General features: G+C 42.3%; 2 protein-coding genes across 2 annotated transcripts in view; both read right to left on the bottom strand.

Annotated features, from left to right (window-relative positions):
• Positions 1-214: 214 nt before the first annotated feature.
• LOC129853472 (cell division cycle-associated protein 2-like) lies at positions 215-15,105 on the bottom strand. Its single transcript, XM_055919560.1, has 14 exons — positions 12,928-15,105; positions 12,252-12,433; positions 11,904-12,034; positions 11,458-11,623; positions 10,993-11,192; positions 10,544-10,762; positions 10,151-10,268; positions 5,451-5,770; positions 5,121-5,172; positions 4,951-5,022; positions 4,675-4,763; positions 4,328-4,405; positions 3,733-3,883; positions 215-1,732 (listed from the first exon to the last, which is right to left on the bottom strand). The coding sequence occupies exons 2-14, from the start codon at positions 12,403-12,405 to the stop codon at positions 630-632; spliced, it is 2,853 nt and encodes a 950-aa protein (XP_055775535.1). The 5' UTR covers positions 12,406-12,433; positions 12,928-15,105; the 3' UTR covers positions 215-629.
• Positions 15,106-16,156: 1,051 nt separating this feature from the next.
• LOC129853473 (semaphorin-4C-like) overlaps positions 16,157-17,734 on the bottom strand; it is a 51,979-nt gene continuing 50,401 nt past the window's right edge. Inside the window, exon 16 of the mRNA XM_055919561.1 lies at positions 16,157-17,702. The gene's annotated coding sequence lies outside the window, so the exon portion shown is untranslated. The remainder of the gene's footprint in view (positions 17,703-17,734) is intronic.

Below are 17,734 nucleotides of genomic sequence, written 5' to 3'. Positions count from 1 at the left end.
ACGAAATAACCATCATTGTTTTTAATAGAACAGTCATCACAGGAGGATGCTGAGGCAAGGAAAGCTCATAAATGTCTGTAACAGAGCAAATGGAATGGCATCAAACTCATGAAAACCATGTTTGATACCATTCCACCAATTACATCCAGCCATTACCACGAGCCCGTCCTTCCCAATTAAGTTGCCACCAACTTCCTATGATATAGTGTATATGTTAAACTTTAGGCATGTTTTTATTAATGTGTATTTCAAGAGGCCTGTACAATGTTAAGACGATGAATGGTTTGGAAGATAACCATTTTATTCAATGGATACAGGAGGTAAACATAAAAATAAAAAAAGACTAAATAACTGCCAGACAGCTCAATCACATTAAAGGAAGACCTTATTCTATTTACACAACTTGTTACCGACTAAAAACAAAAAGATTTATAAAACTACCAACAAACAATTAACTCAGAGAACCACATTCCATTTAGCTTCTCTGAAAGTATCAAAAAGGCAGGTGTGTATCAAATTCTACCCCATTCAATATAATATGTACTACATAGTGAATAGGGCACCATTTCAGACACAACCAGTGTCCAGTAGCCGACAGCGTGAGCAGCTCAACGGTCCATGTGGTCCACTTACTCCAGGGGAGGGGGCAGTAGAGCCTGGATTGAGCTGCGGCGGCCCCTGGTCTTCCTGCGGATAGCCCTGATGGATTCTGGGGAGGTTTGAGGCAGCCAGGCCAGGCCTGAGCCGCTGGCCTTAAGGGTGCTGCTCTGGCTCTGGTTCCTCAGGCTGCGGCGGACAGACCGATGCCCCCTGCTGGGAAGAGCCCGCAGCACATCATCGATGCTGAACTCTTCCTTTGCCCAGGGGGGAAGGAGGGAGTCTCGGAAGGAGGCCTGTTCTGTAATGCTACCCTGCTCCATCTCTGACCTGTGGCTGTCATTCTCCACATCCTGGCCGCTCTCCTCCACTGCCTCTGGACCGCTTGACTGGGGTGCCTGCGCCTCCTCCCACTCCTCTACGACTGATCTGGCGTATATAAAGCTCCTTCTACCCCTGGAGCGGCCTGGGCCCCGAGCTTCTTCTCTCTGCTTGCCTTTGTCTGGTCTCTGTTCTACATGGCTCACTGCCTCCTGTTCTAATGAAGCCACTGTGGCACTAACCTCATATGTAGGAGGGCAGGGTGTAGTGTCTGCCCTAACTGTACTTTCCCCACTCCTACCTGCATCTGGTAGTGTGCAAGTGCATTGATCTGTATCTACAGGGTCTGAGGCACACTGAGCATTAGGTTCACCCTCTCGGTCACCAGGTACAGTGTGCTTGGCTGGGCTGGACTCTGAAACCTCTGCCTGGCTTGTTTCTGTTGGGTCTTGCTCAGCATCAGTGTTCTCTACCTGCTCTTCACTGAGACAGTCATCAACAGGAACACTCACCTTCCTGCCTTTTCCTCTAATAACACTCGGTTCTTTCTGCTCTTTGGTTCTGAAGGTATTTGTTGGACCTGACCGTCGTCTCCCGGCCCGTGCTGCTCTCCCAGTCCCAGAGCGGCCTGTGGTAAAGCCTACAGGGGCTTCTGAAGGCCCAACAGAGGGCTCTGCAGCTGGGATGGTGTCTTCTGGTGAGACCCCACCGGCCGCGGGGCACAGGCAGCTTTGCCACAGGGCTGCAGCCATGACCACTCCAGTGATTGAGTCGCTGTTAATGACATCTTCCAATAGGCCGGAGTTTCCTTTGGCTGTGGATGGAGGACACACAGCATGGTATATTGGCCATATATCACAAACCCCCAAGGTGCCTTATTGCTATTATTAACTGGTTACCAACGTAATTAGAGCAGTACAAATAAAGTCATGTTTTGACATAACCATGGTATACGGTATGATATACCACGGCTTTCAGTCAATCAGCATTTAGGGCTTGAACCACCCAGTTTATAACACTGTCTAGACTACAGGTACTACTACAACAGACAGTTGGAATGGCTGTACTTGGACATGCACCGAGTCAGATTGAATGGCCTACGTGAGAACGTTTACACAATACACAGTAGCAGCATTCTATTATTGACTGTACTTAGTACTGTATTTCAAGTGTCAGTCAGTGAGAGTGGAGAGTGCCTTGAGCGGTGTATCGTCAGTGTCTTCATGTGTGAGTGTGGGTATAGGCATTAGAGGTCGACTGATTAATTGGCATGGGCGATTAAATTAGGGCCGGTTTCAAGTCCTCGTAACAATCGGTAATCGGCATTTTTGGACGCCGATTATATTGCACTCCACGAGGAGACTGCGTGGCAGGCTGACCACCTGTTACGCGAGTGCAGAAAGGAGCCAAGTTGCTAGCTAGCATTAAACTCATCTTATAAAAACAATCAATCTAGTTAACTACACATGGTTGATGATATTACTAGTTTATCTAGCTTGTCCTGCGTGGCAAATAATCAATGCGGTGCCTGGTAATTTATCATCGAATCACAGCCCACTTCGCCAAACAGGTGATGATTTAACAAGAGCATTCGCCAAAAAAGCACCGTCGTTGCACCAACGTATCTAACCTAACCATATCAATGCATTTCTTAAAATCAACACACGAGTATACATTTTTTTTTCTACCTGCATATTTAGTTAAAAGAAATTCATGTTAGCAGGCAATATTATTGTATGGCACTTCTCTTGCGTTCAGTGCAAGCAGAGTCAGGGTATATGCAGCAGTTTGGGCCGCCTGGCTCGTTGCGAACTGTGTGAAGACCATTTCTTCCTAACTAAGACCGTAATTAATTTGCCAGAATTTTACATAATTATGACATAACATGGAAGGTTGTTCAATGTAACAGCAATATTTAGACTTGCCACCCGTTTAATAAAATACGGAACGGTTCCGTATTTCACTGAAAGAATAAATGTTTGGATTTCGAAATGATAGTTCATTAATATCAAATCTGGAAACTAAGGCTCGTATTTCTGTGTGTTTACTATATTATAATTAAGTCTATGATTTGATAGAGCAGTCTGAGCGGTGGTAGGCAGCAGCAGGCTCGTAAGCATTCATTCAAACAGCACTTTCCTGCGTTATCCAGCAGCTCTTCACTGTGCTTCAAGCACTGCGCTGTTTATGACTTCAAGCCTATCAACAACTTAGGCTGGCAATACCTATAGTGTCTATAAGAACATCCAATAGTCAAAGGTATATGAAATACAAATGGTTTAGAGTGAAATGGTCCTATAATAACTACAACCTAAAACTTCTTACCTGGGATTATAGAAGACTCATGTTAAAAGGAACCACAGGCTTTCATATGTTCTCATGTTCTGAGCAAGGAACTAAAACGTTAGCTTTCTTACATGGCACATATTGCACTTTTACTTTCTTCTCCAACACTTTGTTTTTGCATTATTTAAACCAAATTGAACATGTTGTTTCATTATTTCAGACTAAATTGATTTTTATAAATCAAATAAAAGTCTTCATTCAGTATTGTTGTAATTGTCATTAATACAAAAAATATATAGATACATAGATAAATAAAAATCGGACGATTAATTGGTATCTGCTTTTTTGGTCCTCCAATAAAATCGGTGTTAAAATCATAATCGGTCGACCTCTAGTAGGCATACAGTGAAATCAGCAGAGTGGAAACCTTGCTCTCACCAATCCAATCATATTTGATCAATGATTAGTTCAAGGAAGGAATGTTTCTTCCTGGGTAATCAAAACAGAACCTAACAGCGGCGTGCTTACCTGTGGGGGGGTGTTGAGGGGTGGGGGAGCAGCTGAGGGAGGACAGGTTCTCCGTGATTGGGCTGAGGTTGGGGTTTTTGGATGCGTAGGCTCTCTTCCCGTACAGAGAGTGATTTACCGCCTTCTTCCCAAAGCCACGCTTTGCTAGGATCTGGAGAAACACAAACAAACTGAACACCCAAGCTGGTTTGCCCCAGCCTTACAACCGTGCACCTCTTCTCGTTTATGTTTTGATGTTGTTTTACTGTCACCTCTGAGGGATACAGTTATTACATCAATCACAGTAGACTTCCTTCTTTGGTCCCGAAAACGCTCATTCCTTTCATGTTCAGAACTAAAGTAAATCCCACAAGTACTCAAAACACCACCTTCTAAATATAGTTTGGTTCGTGCTCAAAATTTGAATCACCTAAATCCCTTGAGCGCGAGGAAGGCAGATTGACTGTGGCTAAATAAAAGAAAGTTAGAACGAGGAAAGTAGCTCGGTGTATGTAATACCTCCCCGAGGCTTAGCTCACTGTACTATCCACAGCCTCAGCGCGTAATATCATAAGTCGCTAGAGAAAGTAAAGTGATGAGCAGAGCCCAGACGGACCTTCATCCTCCCACAGGCAGACTTGGCAGCCGTACGCGTCGACCTCTTCTTCACAGGCTTACTTTCCTCCTCTGGTTGCTGAAAGAGCAGAGAAAATTGAGTGATATAGAGAGAAAGAGAGAAATAGACGTAGAGAGGGAGAAATAGGTAGCGAGAGACAGGTGGCATTAGGATAGGATCTATTTCGTTATACCCACAAGATCTTCCATTGAGATTAACCCTAAATCATCAGATGAAGATAATATTAAAACTATGGTAACATTAATCCAGAGATAATCTTCTCATTGGTGTGTAAGTGGAGGGCATGAGGTTATCCTGTTCTGTGAATGAGTGGTGTGTTAAATGACCTTTCTATTTCTGCCGCGAGAGCGGGCTGTGGCAGGGGCGTCTGGTTCTGGTTCACGGTCCAGGGCAGCGTCAGGCACCGGGGCAGCATCTACAGCAAACACCTCAGTTTTAGACTCTCATTTGACACTCACTGGCACCACTGTAAATCAATGACTTGAGGCTGAGGAGGAGAGGTGCTGTTACTTAAGGAGAGAGAGAGGGTGTGGAGAGAGGGTGGGGGCGGATGGAATATAAGCCGTCTGAAGTGGGAGTCAACTGAAGTGACTCTCTCTCACCTGGCAGTGCCTCACAAACGGAGTCCTCCTTTTGGAAAGCGGAGTTCAAATCCAGAGGTTGAGTTTCCAGCTCTGTAAATATGTACAGCAGGTAACAATTTTACATTTTACACAGTGCTTGACTAGAAATATAACATCCTCTCAGCCATGATCACTGTTCAACAACCAACCTGCATTGTTCAAGGAACTGTCAACATCATCTTCCATTGAAGGGAAAGTGATCTGAGGACAGAGAATTACTGCATTATTTCCATGGTGAAAAACAACTAACCCACATGCTGGATTACCAAGAACAACAATTCAATGATTGTCCGTTCCCATTAGGGAACACTGTAGCTAAATGTTTTGGCAACGTAAAACAAGAGTTCCTTATTGGCCGATCAGGTAGTCCCTTCCTGTTTCAGTACATTTTCTTCTGTTTGGTGCCTAATGAATACAACCCTTACTTCATAATTTTTGCGACAGGTCAATCAATCAATGTGTTAGTGAGTGACTTGTACCTTTCCCTGAGTGTCAGCGCTCTTCTGTTCCCCACAGCATGGCCCACTAGTGAGGGGTGGGGATGCTCCAGTCAGAGAGGGGCTGCTGAAGTCTGGCTGGGCCAGGTTTAAAGGGGTCCTCTGGGGAGTCTTCAGCAGTGACCTCAGCTGGGACACCCCGGCAGATGTTGGGACCCTGCCCGGGGTGCCCCCCTTCCGTAGAGGGGTGCTGGGGGGTAGCTTCTTGTCAAAGAGCTCGGGGGGCAGCAGGATCCCGAAACGCACCTGCTTCTTCCTCTTCACAGTTGAGGTAACGTTACCACCAGAGGAATCAGCTTCATCTAAAAGGAAAAATACATATTTATCATCACTTGACCCTACTCAAAACAGCTCTATTCAAACAACTGCTTCTCTTACAGAAAAATGTGGTTCCATTTCAGTCGGTCGTTCGGTATGACATTCACCTGAACTAAAAATACGCCAATGAAATGCAGAGCCCACCCTCGGAAGCGCCGCCTTCCTGGCTTTAACACCTGGGCTCGGATTCACTTCCTCAATTCAGCTCGACTGAAGGAGAATTTGTGAAACAATTTCCAAGCACAAAGACTAGTGGATTCGGCTCCAACTTAGGTGTCTATCTGTGGAGAAAGTACTCATCCCCCTAGACGTTGCTAGTTTTGAGTCTTGGTGTTTGCTAAACGCTAACTACTTTCTGCTCTGCTTGTGTAGCTCCAAGTCTTATATGCCATTTAGCAGACGCTTTTATCCAAAGAAACTTAGTCATGAGTGCATACATTTTACATATGGGTGGTCCCGGGAATTGAAGCCACTATCCTAGCATTACAAGCTCCATGTTCTACCAACTGAGCCAAATAGGACCATGCTTCCTTTATGGGAAGAAATGTGGAATGCTTATTTGTGTTTGCTAAAACCCAACACTTTGGTTTTGAACCACCACCCATACTCTAGTCCAGGGCATATGGTTTTACAATATAAATTAAAGATAGTCCTGTTTGAAACACGCTCAAGCAGGGCCAGCTCCAGGCATAAGCGACATAAGCAGTCACTTAGAGCCACTGCCCCAAAACATTTGACAGTGTCTTGAGAAAGTATTTATACCCCTAGACTTATTATACGCTGTTGGACAGATTTCAAGATGGATTCAAATGTATAATTCTCACCCATCTACACACAAATACCCCATAATGACAAAGTGATTTATTCATTGAAAATGAAATACAGAAATTTCTCATTTACATACATATACACACCGCTGAGTCAATACATGTTAGAATCACATTTGGCAATGATTACAGCGTTCTGGGTAAGTTTAAGAGTTTTGCACACGTGGACTATACAATATATATATTCAGACAAATTAGTTAATTTCTCAAAAAACATTTTCAAGTCTTGACATAGATTTCCAAGCATATTAAAGTAAAAACATACTTTGCCACTGAGGAACATTCACTGTCTTCTTGGTAAGAAACTGCAGTGTACTCAGTAATCTGTTGTATTGGATTTGCCCCGAACATAACACTTTGTAATCATGACAAAAAGGTAATTCCTTTGCAATTGTTTTTTGCAGTTTTACTTTAGTGCCTTGTTGCAAACAGCATGCGTGTTTTGGAATATTTGTATTCTTTACAGGCTTCCTTTTCACTGTCAGTTATGTTAGTATTGTGGAGTAACTACAATGTTGTTGAGCCATCCTCAGTTGTCTCCTATCACAGCCATTAAATTGTGCAGCTGTTTTAAAGTCACCATTGGCCTCATGGTGAAATCCCTGAGCGGTTTCCTTCCTCTCTGGCAACAGAGTTAGGAAGGATGCCTGTATCTTTGTAGTGACTGGGAGTATTGATACAGCACCCAAAGCGTAATAACTTCACCATGCTCAAAGGCACATTCAATGTCTGCTGCTTTATTTACTTTTACCCATCTACCAATAGGCGCCATTCTTTGCAAGGCACTGGAAAACCTCCCTGATCTGTGTGGTTGAATTTCACTGCTCAACTGAGAGACCGTACAGATGTGTGTTGGGCAATCATTCAGAACACTATTATTGCAGACAGAGTCCATGCAACTTATTATGAGAGTTGTTCCTGAATTTATTTAGGCTTGCCATAACAAAAAGGGGTTGAGTACTTATTTACTCAAGACATTTCAGTTTCTCATTTGTAATTAATTTGTACAAATTTTGGAAAACATAATTCCACTTTGACATTATGGGGTATTGTGTGTAGACCAATGAAAGTCAAGGGGTGTGAATACTTTGAAGGCACAGTCTACAGACTAAACAAAAATAATTTCAAAATAATTTCAGTTCATATAAAAGGAAATCAGTCAATTGCAATAAATTCATTAGGCCCTAATCTATGGATTCCATATGACTGGGAATACTGATATACATCGATTGGTCACAGATACGCATAAAAAAAGTAGGGGTGTGGATCAGAAAACCAGTCAGCATCTGGTGAGATCACCATTTGCCTCATGCAGAGTGACATCTCCTTCACATTGAGTTAATGAGGCTGTTGATTGTGGCCTGTGGATTGTTGTCCCACTTGTCAGTGGCTATGCGAAGTTGCTGGATATTGGCGGGAACAGGAACACGTTGTCGTACACGACGATCCAGAGCATCCCAAACATGCTCGATGGGTGACATGTAGTGGAAGCTGCGGATCTCATCACGGTACCTCTGTGCATTCAAATTGCCATTGATAAAATGCAATTGTGTTCATTGTTCATAGCTTATGTATCCCTATATCATAACCCCACCGTGGGGCACGGTTCAGAATGTTGACGTCACCAAACCACTCGCCCACACGACACGGTCTGCCATCTGCCTGGTAAAATTGAAACCGGGATTCATCCCTGAAGAGGACACATCGCCATCGTGCTAGTGGCCAACGAAGGAGAGCATTTGCCCATTGATGATGTCGGGTACGACGCCAAACTGCAGTCAGGACGACGAGCACGTAGGTGAGCTTCCCTGAGACGTTTATTTGGTTGTGCAAACCCAGTTTCATCAGCTGTCTGGGTGACTGGTCTCAGACGATCCCGCAGGTGAAGAAGCCGGATGTGGAGGTCCTGGGCTGGCATGGTTACACGTGGTTGTGAGGCTGGTTGAACATACCGCAAAATTCTCTAAAAACGACAGTTGAGGCAGCTTATGGTGGAAAAATGAACATTAAATTCTTGGGCAACAGCTCTGATGGACATTCCTGCAGTCGACTCCTTGAAAACCTGGAACATCTGTGGCATTGTGTTGTGTGACAAAACTGCACATTTGAGTGGCCTTTTTTTGTCCCCAGTACAAGGTGCCTGTGTAATGATCATGCCGTTTAATCAGCTTCTTGATATACCACACCTGTCAGGTGGATGAATTATCTTGGCGAAAGAGAAATACTCATTAAGATGAATGTAAACAAATTTGTGAACAATATTTCAGCTCATGAAACCAACACTTTACATGTTGCGTTTATGTATGTATGCATGTATGTATATACACACACAGTACCAGTCTGTATCACAACCGGCCGTGATTGGGAGTCCCATAGGGCGGTGCACAATTGGACCAGCGTCGTCCGGGTTTGGCCGTCATTTGTAAATAAGAATTTGTTCTTAGCCGACTTGCCTAGTTAAATAAAAAGGTTAAATAAAAAATAAATACCAGTCAACAGTTTGGACACACCTACTTATTCAAGAGTTTATTTGTACTATTTTCTACATTGTAGAATAGTGAAGACATCAAAACTATGAAATAACACATAAGGAAATGTTTATTTGAGTTGTTCTTGCATAATATGGACTTGGTCTTTTACCAAATAGGGCTATCACCCCTACCTTGTCACAACACAACTGATTGGCTCAAACGCATTAATAAGCAAAGAAATTTCACAAATTAACTAAGACACACCTGTTAATTTAAATGCACGCCAGGTGATTACCTCATGAAGCTGGTTGAGAGAATGCCAAGTGTGCAAAGCTGTCATCAAGGCAAAGGGTGGCTACTTTGAAGAAACTAAAATAAAAAATATATTTTGATTTGTTGAACATTTTTTGGGTTACTACATGATTCCATATGTGTTATTTCATAGTTTGTCTTCACTATTATTCTACAATGTAGAAAATAGTAAAGATAAATAAAAACCCTTGAATGAATGACCAAACATTTGACTGGTACTGTATAACGGTTATTTTATTTTCACGACTGTATTCATCCATAAATCGTCGGTTACTTATATTATCACCATGATACGTGGGTGCCGTTAAGATATGAATTGAGAATATCACAATTCCAAAGTATTGTGATTTGATACTGGGATTTTATTGCGATGCCATATTCCAAACATATTGCTTACCATATGTCTGCTGCAGAGGGACAAGAGAACGTGAGAAAACTAGTTTAGATCAGTCATGGAAATAAAAGTGCTAAAAAACTAATTAGCTCTCGATTTAAAAAGATGGAGAACAAGCTATGAAGGAAAAATACTGGAGTTTTGGTGCAGGTATAGCCAACGAGCGCAAATTATATATACACACACAGCGATAGCCAAAACGATATATCGTCAAAAATAATATACCGAAATGCAACCGTATCGAGCACCCCCATCACTAGGTTATACGATTATATAATTGCCATGCCAGGCCTATCTATACTATGCTAAGCTTGCACTGGGCTTCAAAGCACAGAGAGGAGAGCAGCATAGTGTATTTACCTGTGGGGTTCATCTCCAGAAGAGATGGAATAGCAAACAGCGGGGACAGAGTTGTCCTGTCTGGTCCTGAATGCACAACCAGAGGTTGGCTGGGGCTGTGGACTTCAAAGGAGCACTCCTGTTGAGTGAGAGGGAACCAAACTGAATTTTTGAGAGCCAGGCAGGAACATGGGGTGAGAATAGCAGTCGTGTGCTCTGCTGAGCTGTGAGGACTTCACAGACAGAAGAGAGGAGGTTGGGGTGTTGGGGTTGTGTCCCAAACAACACTCTATATAGTTCACTACTTTTGACCAGGGACCGAGCCCTGGTCAAAAGTAGTGCACTATATAGGGAATAAGGTGCCAGTTGGGACACATGTTTGGTGTGTGTAGATAAAGCCTGGTGGCATCTTACCTGGTCCTGCTCCTCCTTGGTGGGAGTACAAATCTGCTTTAGAGGAGAGGACTGCGGCTCACCCCGTGTGACCTGGGACACAGCATTAGTATGCAGGGCTGGTGGCAGGGACACACTAGCGCGTTCTAGCTCACCAGAGAGCTCAGTGTCATTCTGGGTCTGTGCGCCAGGTGTTACAGTGAGAGCTAGATGATGGTCCTTGTTCTGGACAACAGCAACCTGGGGTAGGGGGTCATGGTGGGTTTAGTGGACATCAGAACATTGTGGCCACAGTAGAATAGTTAATAGTAAAATACATTTAGTTTAAATAAGCACTTTTCAATATTTCTTACCAGTTGAACAACGTGTACAAGCCAAAGTCGCAAAAAACATCAACACACCAACAGATGCTGAATGGTTGGCCAAGTTATATTTGTCATTCAACAGACAGAAGTGCTTGGTGAGGTTACCTCATTGTTTTGTTGCTGCTTCAGTATGGTGCCGGTGCGTTTGAGGACAGGAGTGTTGGCCTCGCCAATTTCCTCCACACATGTCCCCTGGGGGACTGCTATGCAGCGCCTCTTACTGGGTGGTGGAGTTAGAAAGGGAGGCTGGCTCACTGGGGTCTTGTTCTCCTTCCCACCACTGCCATCATCACAGCTCCACCCATCTGAGAGTTAAGACAACACCCATAAACAACCACAGCCCAGAATAGAAAACCTTTATTGAAGACACTAAAAGGGGAAATCTGTAGTATCTGGATGTTTCTCCATTCCCTCAAAGTAGTATACAAAATATATCAAAACTTCAACATTTCTTTCAAATTCTAACTAGTTGAAACTGAAATAGTATACTCAGACAAAGCACCAATTTCAGTTAATGTAATAATAACTGATTAATAAATGATTTAGCCTTTGTCACTGAATCAGACTAACCACCAGACAGAAAATCTCTTGTCTTGATGCATCCCCCAGTGTGATTGCCCTGTGGTGGCACCGTTTCATTCTCATTCTCCTCCACAGCCATTATGCTCTGGAAAACAGCCATCTTCTGCTTTAGAGTAGAGGGGAATCTGGGAGAGAAGGATCTGGCTTGGGTAGGCTATGAAGAGAAAGACATGGTAAACACACCGTTTCCAATTCATTGTTTCTAATTCTTGGTTTCAAACCAAGCTGTTTGACAAATTACAGAGACAATTGTAGCAAGAGAGACAGCTTATAGGCCTATTTCATAAATTGAATTGACTCTGGCTAGGAGCATTGCTAACTCCAACTCAGATTAACACAAGCAGTCCCAGAGCAACTTGTATCTGCAGTGCACTACCTACAGTATTTTTATTGCACAATCTTTGAGTATGATCATGCATGAGCAAACATCTCACCTGTGTGGTTGTGGGGGGAGTTTTCATCCTCTGTTGGGCTATGTAGCGGATAAGGGAGTTGGTCTCTGGTGAACCCCGTACACCAACATTGGACCGCCGCTTAACCTTCAGCTGAGCCAGGCGGGATTTTTCTGCAGAAAGACAATAGATGCACCATTTATTGGGACATTCTTAGTTCAGAAAAACTAAGATTTCATTGCACCTCTTGACAAAGCACTCTGTAGACTTATAACATAACGGCACATTGCCATGGAAATGTGCGTTTCCGTTTACAATAATGAGTTGATTAGATAGAGCAGTGGACCCAGTGGAATGATAAGCAGATAACTTCTTCAATGTCTGAATTACCTTTGATGTTAGAAGATGGCGTGAAGCTCTGAGGGGATATATCCAGTTGGGAGGATGTGAGCTGGGATAATTCCAAAGGTGTTGTGATGTTGCTCAGAGGAGGACAAGAGGCCTCCAGTTCAGTCAAGGCTTCAGTTCCCTCAACGTTGTCCATTTTCAGCGACTTCAGTGGGGTCTTTCACCTGAATTAGAGATCACCTAACTGCTGTTAACAGTCGATCAATAACGCATTCAAGGAAGGCAAGGCTGACTAAACAAGCAACGACTGATGATCACTTGATGATCACTCGCATTTGTGGCTTGCACGTTGACACTATGCATCAAACAAACACATTAAAAACATCTTACAAAGCCACTTACAACTTTTATAAACAAACTCTGAAGTTAGCTACAAGTTCACATTTAACTGTTTGCTACGTTACAAACTGGCTAGCGTTAGCTTGTTGGCCAGTTAACGTCGTTAGCTAACACTAGCTAGAGTTAACACTCAATCGACAGCATCTTACCTTAATAAGAATGTTTTTTAGAAACGCTACAATATCCACCCTTATGAATCCAACTAGACTTAGCTAAACATACCAGCTAAATGACTACAAGAAAAAAACGTTTTCCAGCTAGCTAACATGCTTGCTAGCTAGTCCATACTAGTGTAATTTTCAAATTTCGCACCACTCACAGTAGCTGTGGCACGAAGATCCTTCCGCGACCTAAACAAATGTTGGTTAACGTTAAAATGTCCAACGAAATCATTACATGTATGTTAAACAAAATCAAACCCAAATTCAAAAACATTTTCGTTAAAACTTGTCAAAATACGGATATAAATCGATAGTTATGGACATTTGGGCACTATTTCGCATGTCTACAAAACGATCTAGTTTCATACGAACTGGCCAATAAATGTGAAAGCAAATGTCACGTGTCTCTAGAATATCCAATGAATCACATCTGTTTTAGTGCTCCAAAATTAGTTCCTACGCCAGCGAAGAAGAAGAGGCGAGCAGAACATTATTTTCCATTTAAATGATCTTTGTAGATAATATTTTTCCTTGCGCACTGGTGTAGGAACAGCTCATCCATTCCCAAGTTTCCAAACTTCTTCCCAAAAACAAATCAAAGCTCTTCTTTGTGTTAAAACTTTGTCTCACATTGCCTATACATTTTGTAAGATTAATTGGACCCTCTGGTAGTAGTCCGCCAGACGGCCTTTGGGATATTCTGGTAGGCACCTACTCGGTCTCTGCTGCTGCTACTCATACAAATACAGTTTTTCCCCCTCGTTGACAATTCACATGATAATTGCCAACATCCAATCTGTCAGACAGACAGGTTGCAGTCACCTCACAAGCATCTTTATTTACCTCCAAACAGGGAGGGGAGAGTTTATGTGTCTACACTCTTAGAAAAAAAGGTGCTATCTAGAACCTAAAATTGTTCTTTGGTTGTCCCCATGGTGTAGCTTTGTAGTATTAGTCTGAATGCAAGACCAAGGATGTTGATGCAGGGTTGAAGAAAATCTCTTCAGACAAAACAATGTAGGCCTACTGTGTCCTTCCTCTCATTACTATCTGTCCCCAGTGGTGGAAAAAGTACCCAACTGTCATACTTGAGTAAAAGTAAAGATACCTAATAGAAAATGACTCAAGTAAAAGTAAAAGTCACCTAGTAAAATTCTACTTGAGTTAAAGTCTAAAAGTATTTGGTTTAAAATTTACTTCAGTATCCAAACTAAATGTAATTTCTAAAATATACACTGCTCAAAAAAATAAAGGGAACACTTAAACAACACAATGTAACTCCAAGTCAATCACACTTCTGTGAAATCAAACTGTCCACTTAGGAAGCAACACTGTTTGACAATAAATTTCACATGCTGTTGTGCAATTGGAATAGACAAAAGGTGGAAATTATAGGCAATTAGCAAGACACCCCCCCAAAAAGGTGTGATTCTGCAGGTGGTGACCACAGACCACTTCTCAGTTCCTATGCTTCCTGGCTGATGTTTTGGTCACTTTTGAATGCTGGCGGTGCTCTCACTCTAGTGGTAGCATGAGACGGAGTCTACAACCCACACAAGTGGCTCAGGTAGTGCAGTTCATCCAGGATGGCACATCAATGCGAGCTGTGGCAAAAAGGTTTGCTGTGTCTGTCAGCGTAGTGTCCAGAGCATGGAGGCGCTACCAGGAGACAGGCCAGTACATCAGGAGACGTGGAGGAGGCCGTAGGAGGGCAACAACCCAGCAGCAGGACCGCTACCTCCGCCTTTGTGCAAGGAGGTGCACTGCCAGATCCCTGCAAAATGACCTCCAGCAGGCCACAAATGTGCATGTGTCAGCATATGGTCTCACAAGGGGTCTGAGGATCTCATCTCGGTACCTAATGGCAGTAAATAATTTCAAATTCCTTATATTAAGCAAACCAGGCGGCACTATGTTCTTGTTTTTAAAATTTATGGAAAGCCAGGGGCACACTCCAACATTCAGATATCCTTTACAAACAAATCCCGTGTTTAGTTTCGCCAGATCAGAAGCAGTAGGGATGACCAGGGATGTTCGTTTGCTGCATGAATTTGATTATTTTCCTGTCCTGCTAAGCATTCAAAATGTAACAAGTCTTTTTGGGTGTCAAGGAAAATGTATGGAGTAAAAAGTACAATATTTTCACAAGGAACGTAGTGAAGTAAAATGAATCAAAAATATGAATAGTAAAGTAAAGTACAGATACCCCGAAAACTACTTAAGTAGTACTTTAAAGTATTTTTAGTTAGGTACTTTCCACTTTCTGTCCCTCTGACGCTCCCTATACAGTATACCCACGGTCCACCTTCTTCCTATTCCTCCTTCTCTCTCTCTCTCTCTGTTGCCTGTGTGTGTGTGTGTGTGTGTGTGTGTGTGTGTGTGTGTGTGTGTGTGTGTGTGTGTGTGTGTGTGTGTGTGTGTGTGTGTGTGTGTGTGTGTGTGTGTGTGTGTGTGTGTGTGTGTGTGTGTGTGTGTGTGTGTGTGTGTGTGTGTGTGTGCATTTGAGTATGATGAGATGACATAGCCATGGTTGGTGACCTATAAAGAGGGGATTAAAGCAGTTCTCTGTGACCCAGCTGTGTACACCGTGACGTCACACTTCCACCCCTCCCCACAGCTGGATCCGTCTGTCTGGCACACTGAGAGCATGTGGCCTCGCTAGCACCAGGCATACAGGCAAAGCAGCAGGCACAACGTGAACAGGGAAGAGGAGACTGAATGAGCGCTAGACATGGTAATGCAGGCCTTGAAACAGGAGAAAGAATAGGTATAATACAATAGATTAATAGGCCATATGTCGGGCCTGATAAAATAGAATCAGGCCTAATAGAATATAGCCTTGGCTCCCAGGCTTCGCTCAAGGTGAGGTTCAAGTCTGTGACAGAGGCTTAGTAAAATATTAGAATAATAAGCTTGGCGCCTAATATAATCTTCTTTTTTTTTTAAAGGATTCCAAAAGGACAGAGCCAGTCATCCTTCTTTGAGATGTTACAAATTGTCTCTCCTTCTTTATGAAGACCTTATATCATCATTATAATTCCCCTGTGAGATAAAGAATCTTTAATGAGGTATCTTACTCGAGTTCTTACATAACATGTTTGTGATCTTTGTTTCCTGTTAATTATATTTTACCGCTGGTAAAGCTCTTCCCATAGCTACTTGTTTCAATTAGTGAGAGTATACGACTACATCCTTTGCACATTCTGCCTCTAATGCGCTGAATGCTCAGGCTGCTATTGCACTAATGAGCTGAAGCAGACTGCGATTTTCATTTGCAGCATGTATAATGTTGTACCCTTGAATGTTGGATAACAGAGATGTTTATGCTTACACCCATACTCTTGGTTTGATTATATCCATGAACCACCAGCACACACACACACACAATCTGGGTCGATCTCTACTTTTATTCATGTATATATACACATATAAAAAATAAGGACATATGTACAATGATAATAAATATCGACATGTTTGTACAAGCGAAATAAGTTACTTAACATCCTTTAAAAAACAAACAAAAGATTGTGAACGAACAGGCAGAGGAACCTTTGCAACTTAAAGCCAAAAAGGAAGAAATGAATAATAATGATAATATAACAATAATAATATTGAATAACAGCAGAATCGAAAGCCTTGAGAAGACTGTGGAAGGCATTGTTTTTGACAGGTATATTGTAATAACTAGCCTATCTATATCCAGAATTGTTACACACGGGCAAATATTTATTTTGGTAGCTTTAGCATTTTATTTAACTAGGCAAGTCAGTTAAGAACAAATTCTTATTTTCAATGACAGCCCAGGAACAGTGGGTTAACTGCTTTGTTCAGGGGCAGAACGACAGATTTTTACCTTGTCGGCTCGGGGATTCGATTTTACAACCTTTCGGTTACTAGTCCAACGCTCTAACCGCTAGGCTACCTGCCTCCCCAACATCCCTTAGCCTAACATCCCTTTTGTGAGTTTGATGGAGAACTTTCTTTTAAGACAGTTTCATGACTTATCAGACATAATGTCCATTGGTAGACAAATCAGATAAATATCTATACCAATCTTAACAGCTCCTGTAGCTGTTGATGCATAATAGATGGTTAAGTGTCTGAACCAGTGCTTGGTAACATATTAAAACGTACATATGTTCAAATTAAAGGCATCTATAAATATTTAAGATTTAGTATCAAACCTTAGATCATCAAATTATGAGTTATCATTTGGTTTTAAGGAGGTTGCTGTGCTTGGTTGGTTCTATGACGGTTAAAGATTTTTGTTTACCTTTTCATGAGCTAGGGAATCAGGGGTTTGCTTCAGTAGATTACTACTGACATGTAAACAGGATGTTGACCAGCCACAAACATTTTGCCTTCTGAAAGAAATTAAGCTCTAAATAAAATATGCAGGAAAGTTCTAGACATGAGAGTTCTTTGAAGTGAAGTTGGACGGACTGTTGAAACTTAAATATCAAAGTGGAATAATAAAATAATATTAAATAATAATGTTGAAGAAAAAAAAAAGCAACTGCAGTCTACTTTGGCTCATCCGAAGGTGAAGAGGCACGGCAAAAGAAAACATATTAAGAAGTATTCGTGATGAAGTCCTTAACAACTCTAACCATATATTCTATTTTCCCTAGAGAACATCAGTGTAGGCAAAAGTTTGAAACATGATAAACTTCTTTTACAATTATGAGCATGTTATCGGAGATGTGTACAGTACATTTGCAGAGAAGGTCATGCAACACTAGGATGAACTAACCACTGATGGCCAAGTAAGTAAGTACCTCTTCAACTCAGGGATCGTTGCAATATTCTACATCGCCTTCAGCTGTCTCTAGTCTACATTGTGGAGAGAAAGAAAGAAACGTCGTCACCCTCTTGTTTCTTTCTTTGTCTTGTGTTGTTCTCTGGTCCCTGCTGATGTGTCACACAGCCACCCCTGGAAGTCAAAGCACAGGAAGGGGAAAACTA

Source organism: Salvelinus fontinalis, chromosome 4 (genome assembly GCF_029448725.1).
Source record: "Salvelinus fontinalis isolate EN_2023a chromosome 4, ASM2944872v1, whole genome shotgun sequence".
Lineage (NCBI taxonomy): Eukaryota > Metazoa > Chordata > Actinopteri > Salmoniformes > Salmonidae > Salvelinus > Salvelinus fontinalis.
This window is presented reverse-complemented; position numbering and strand designations above follow the sequence as displayed.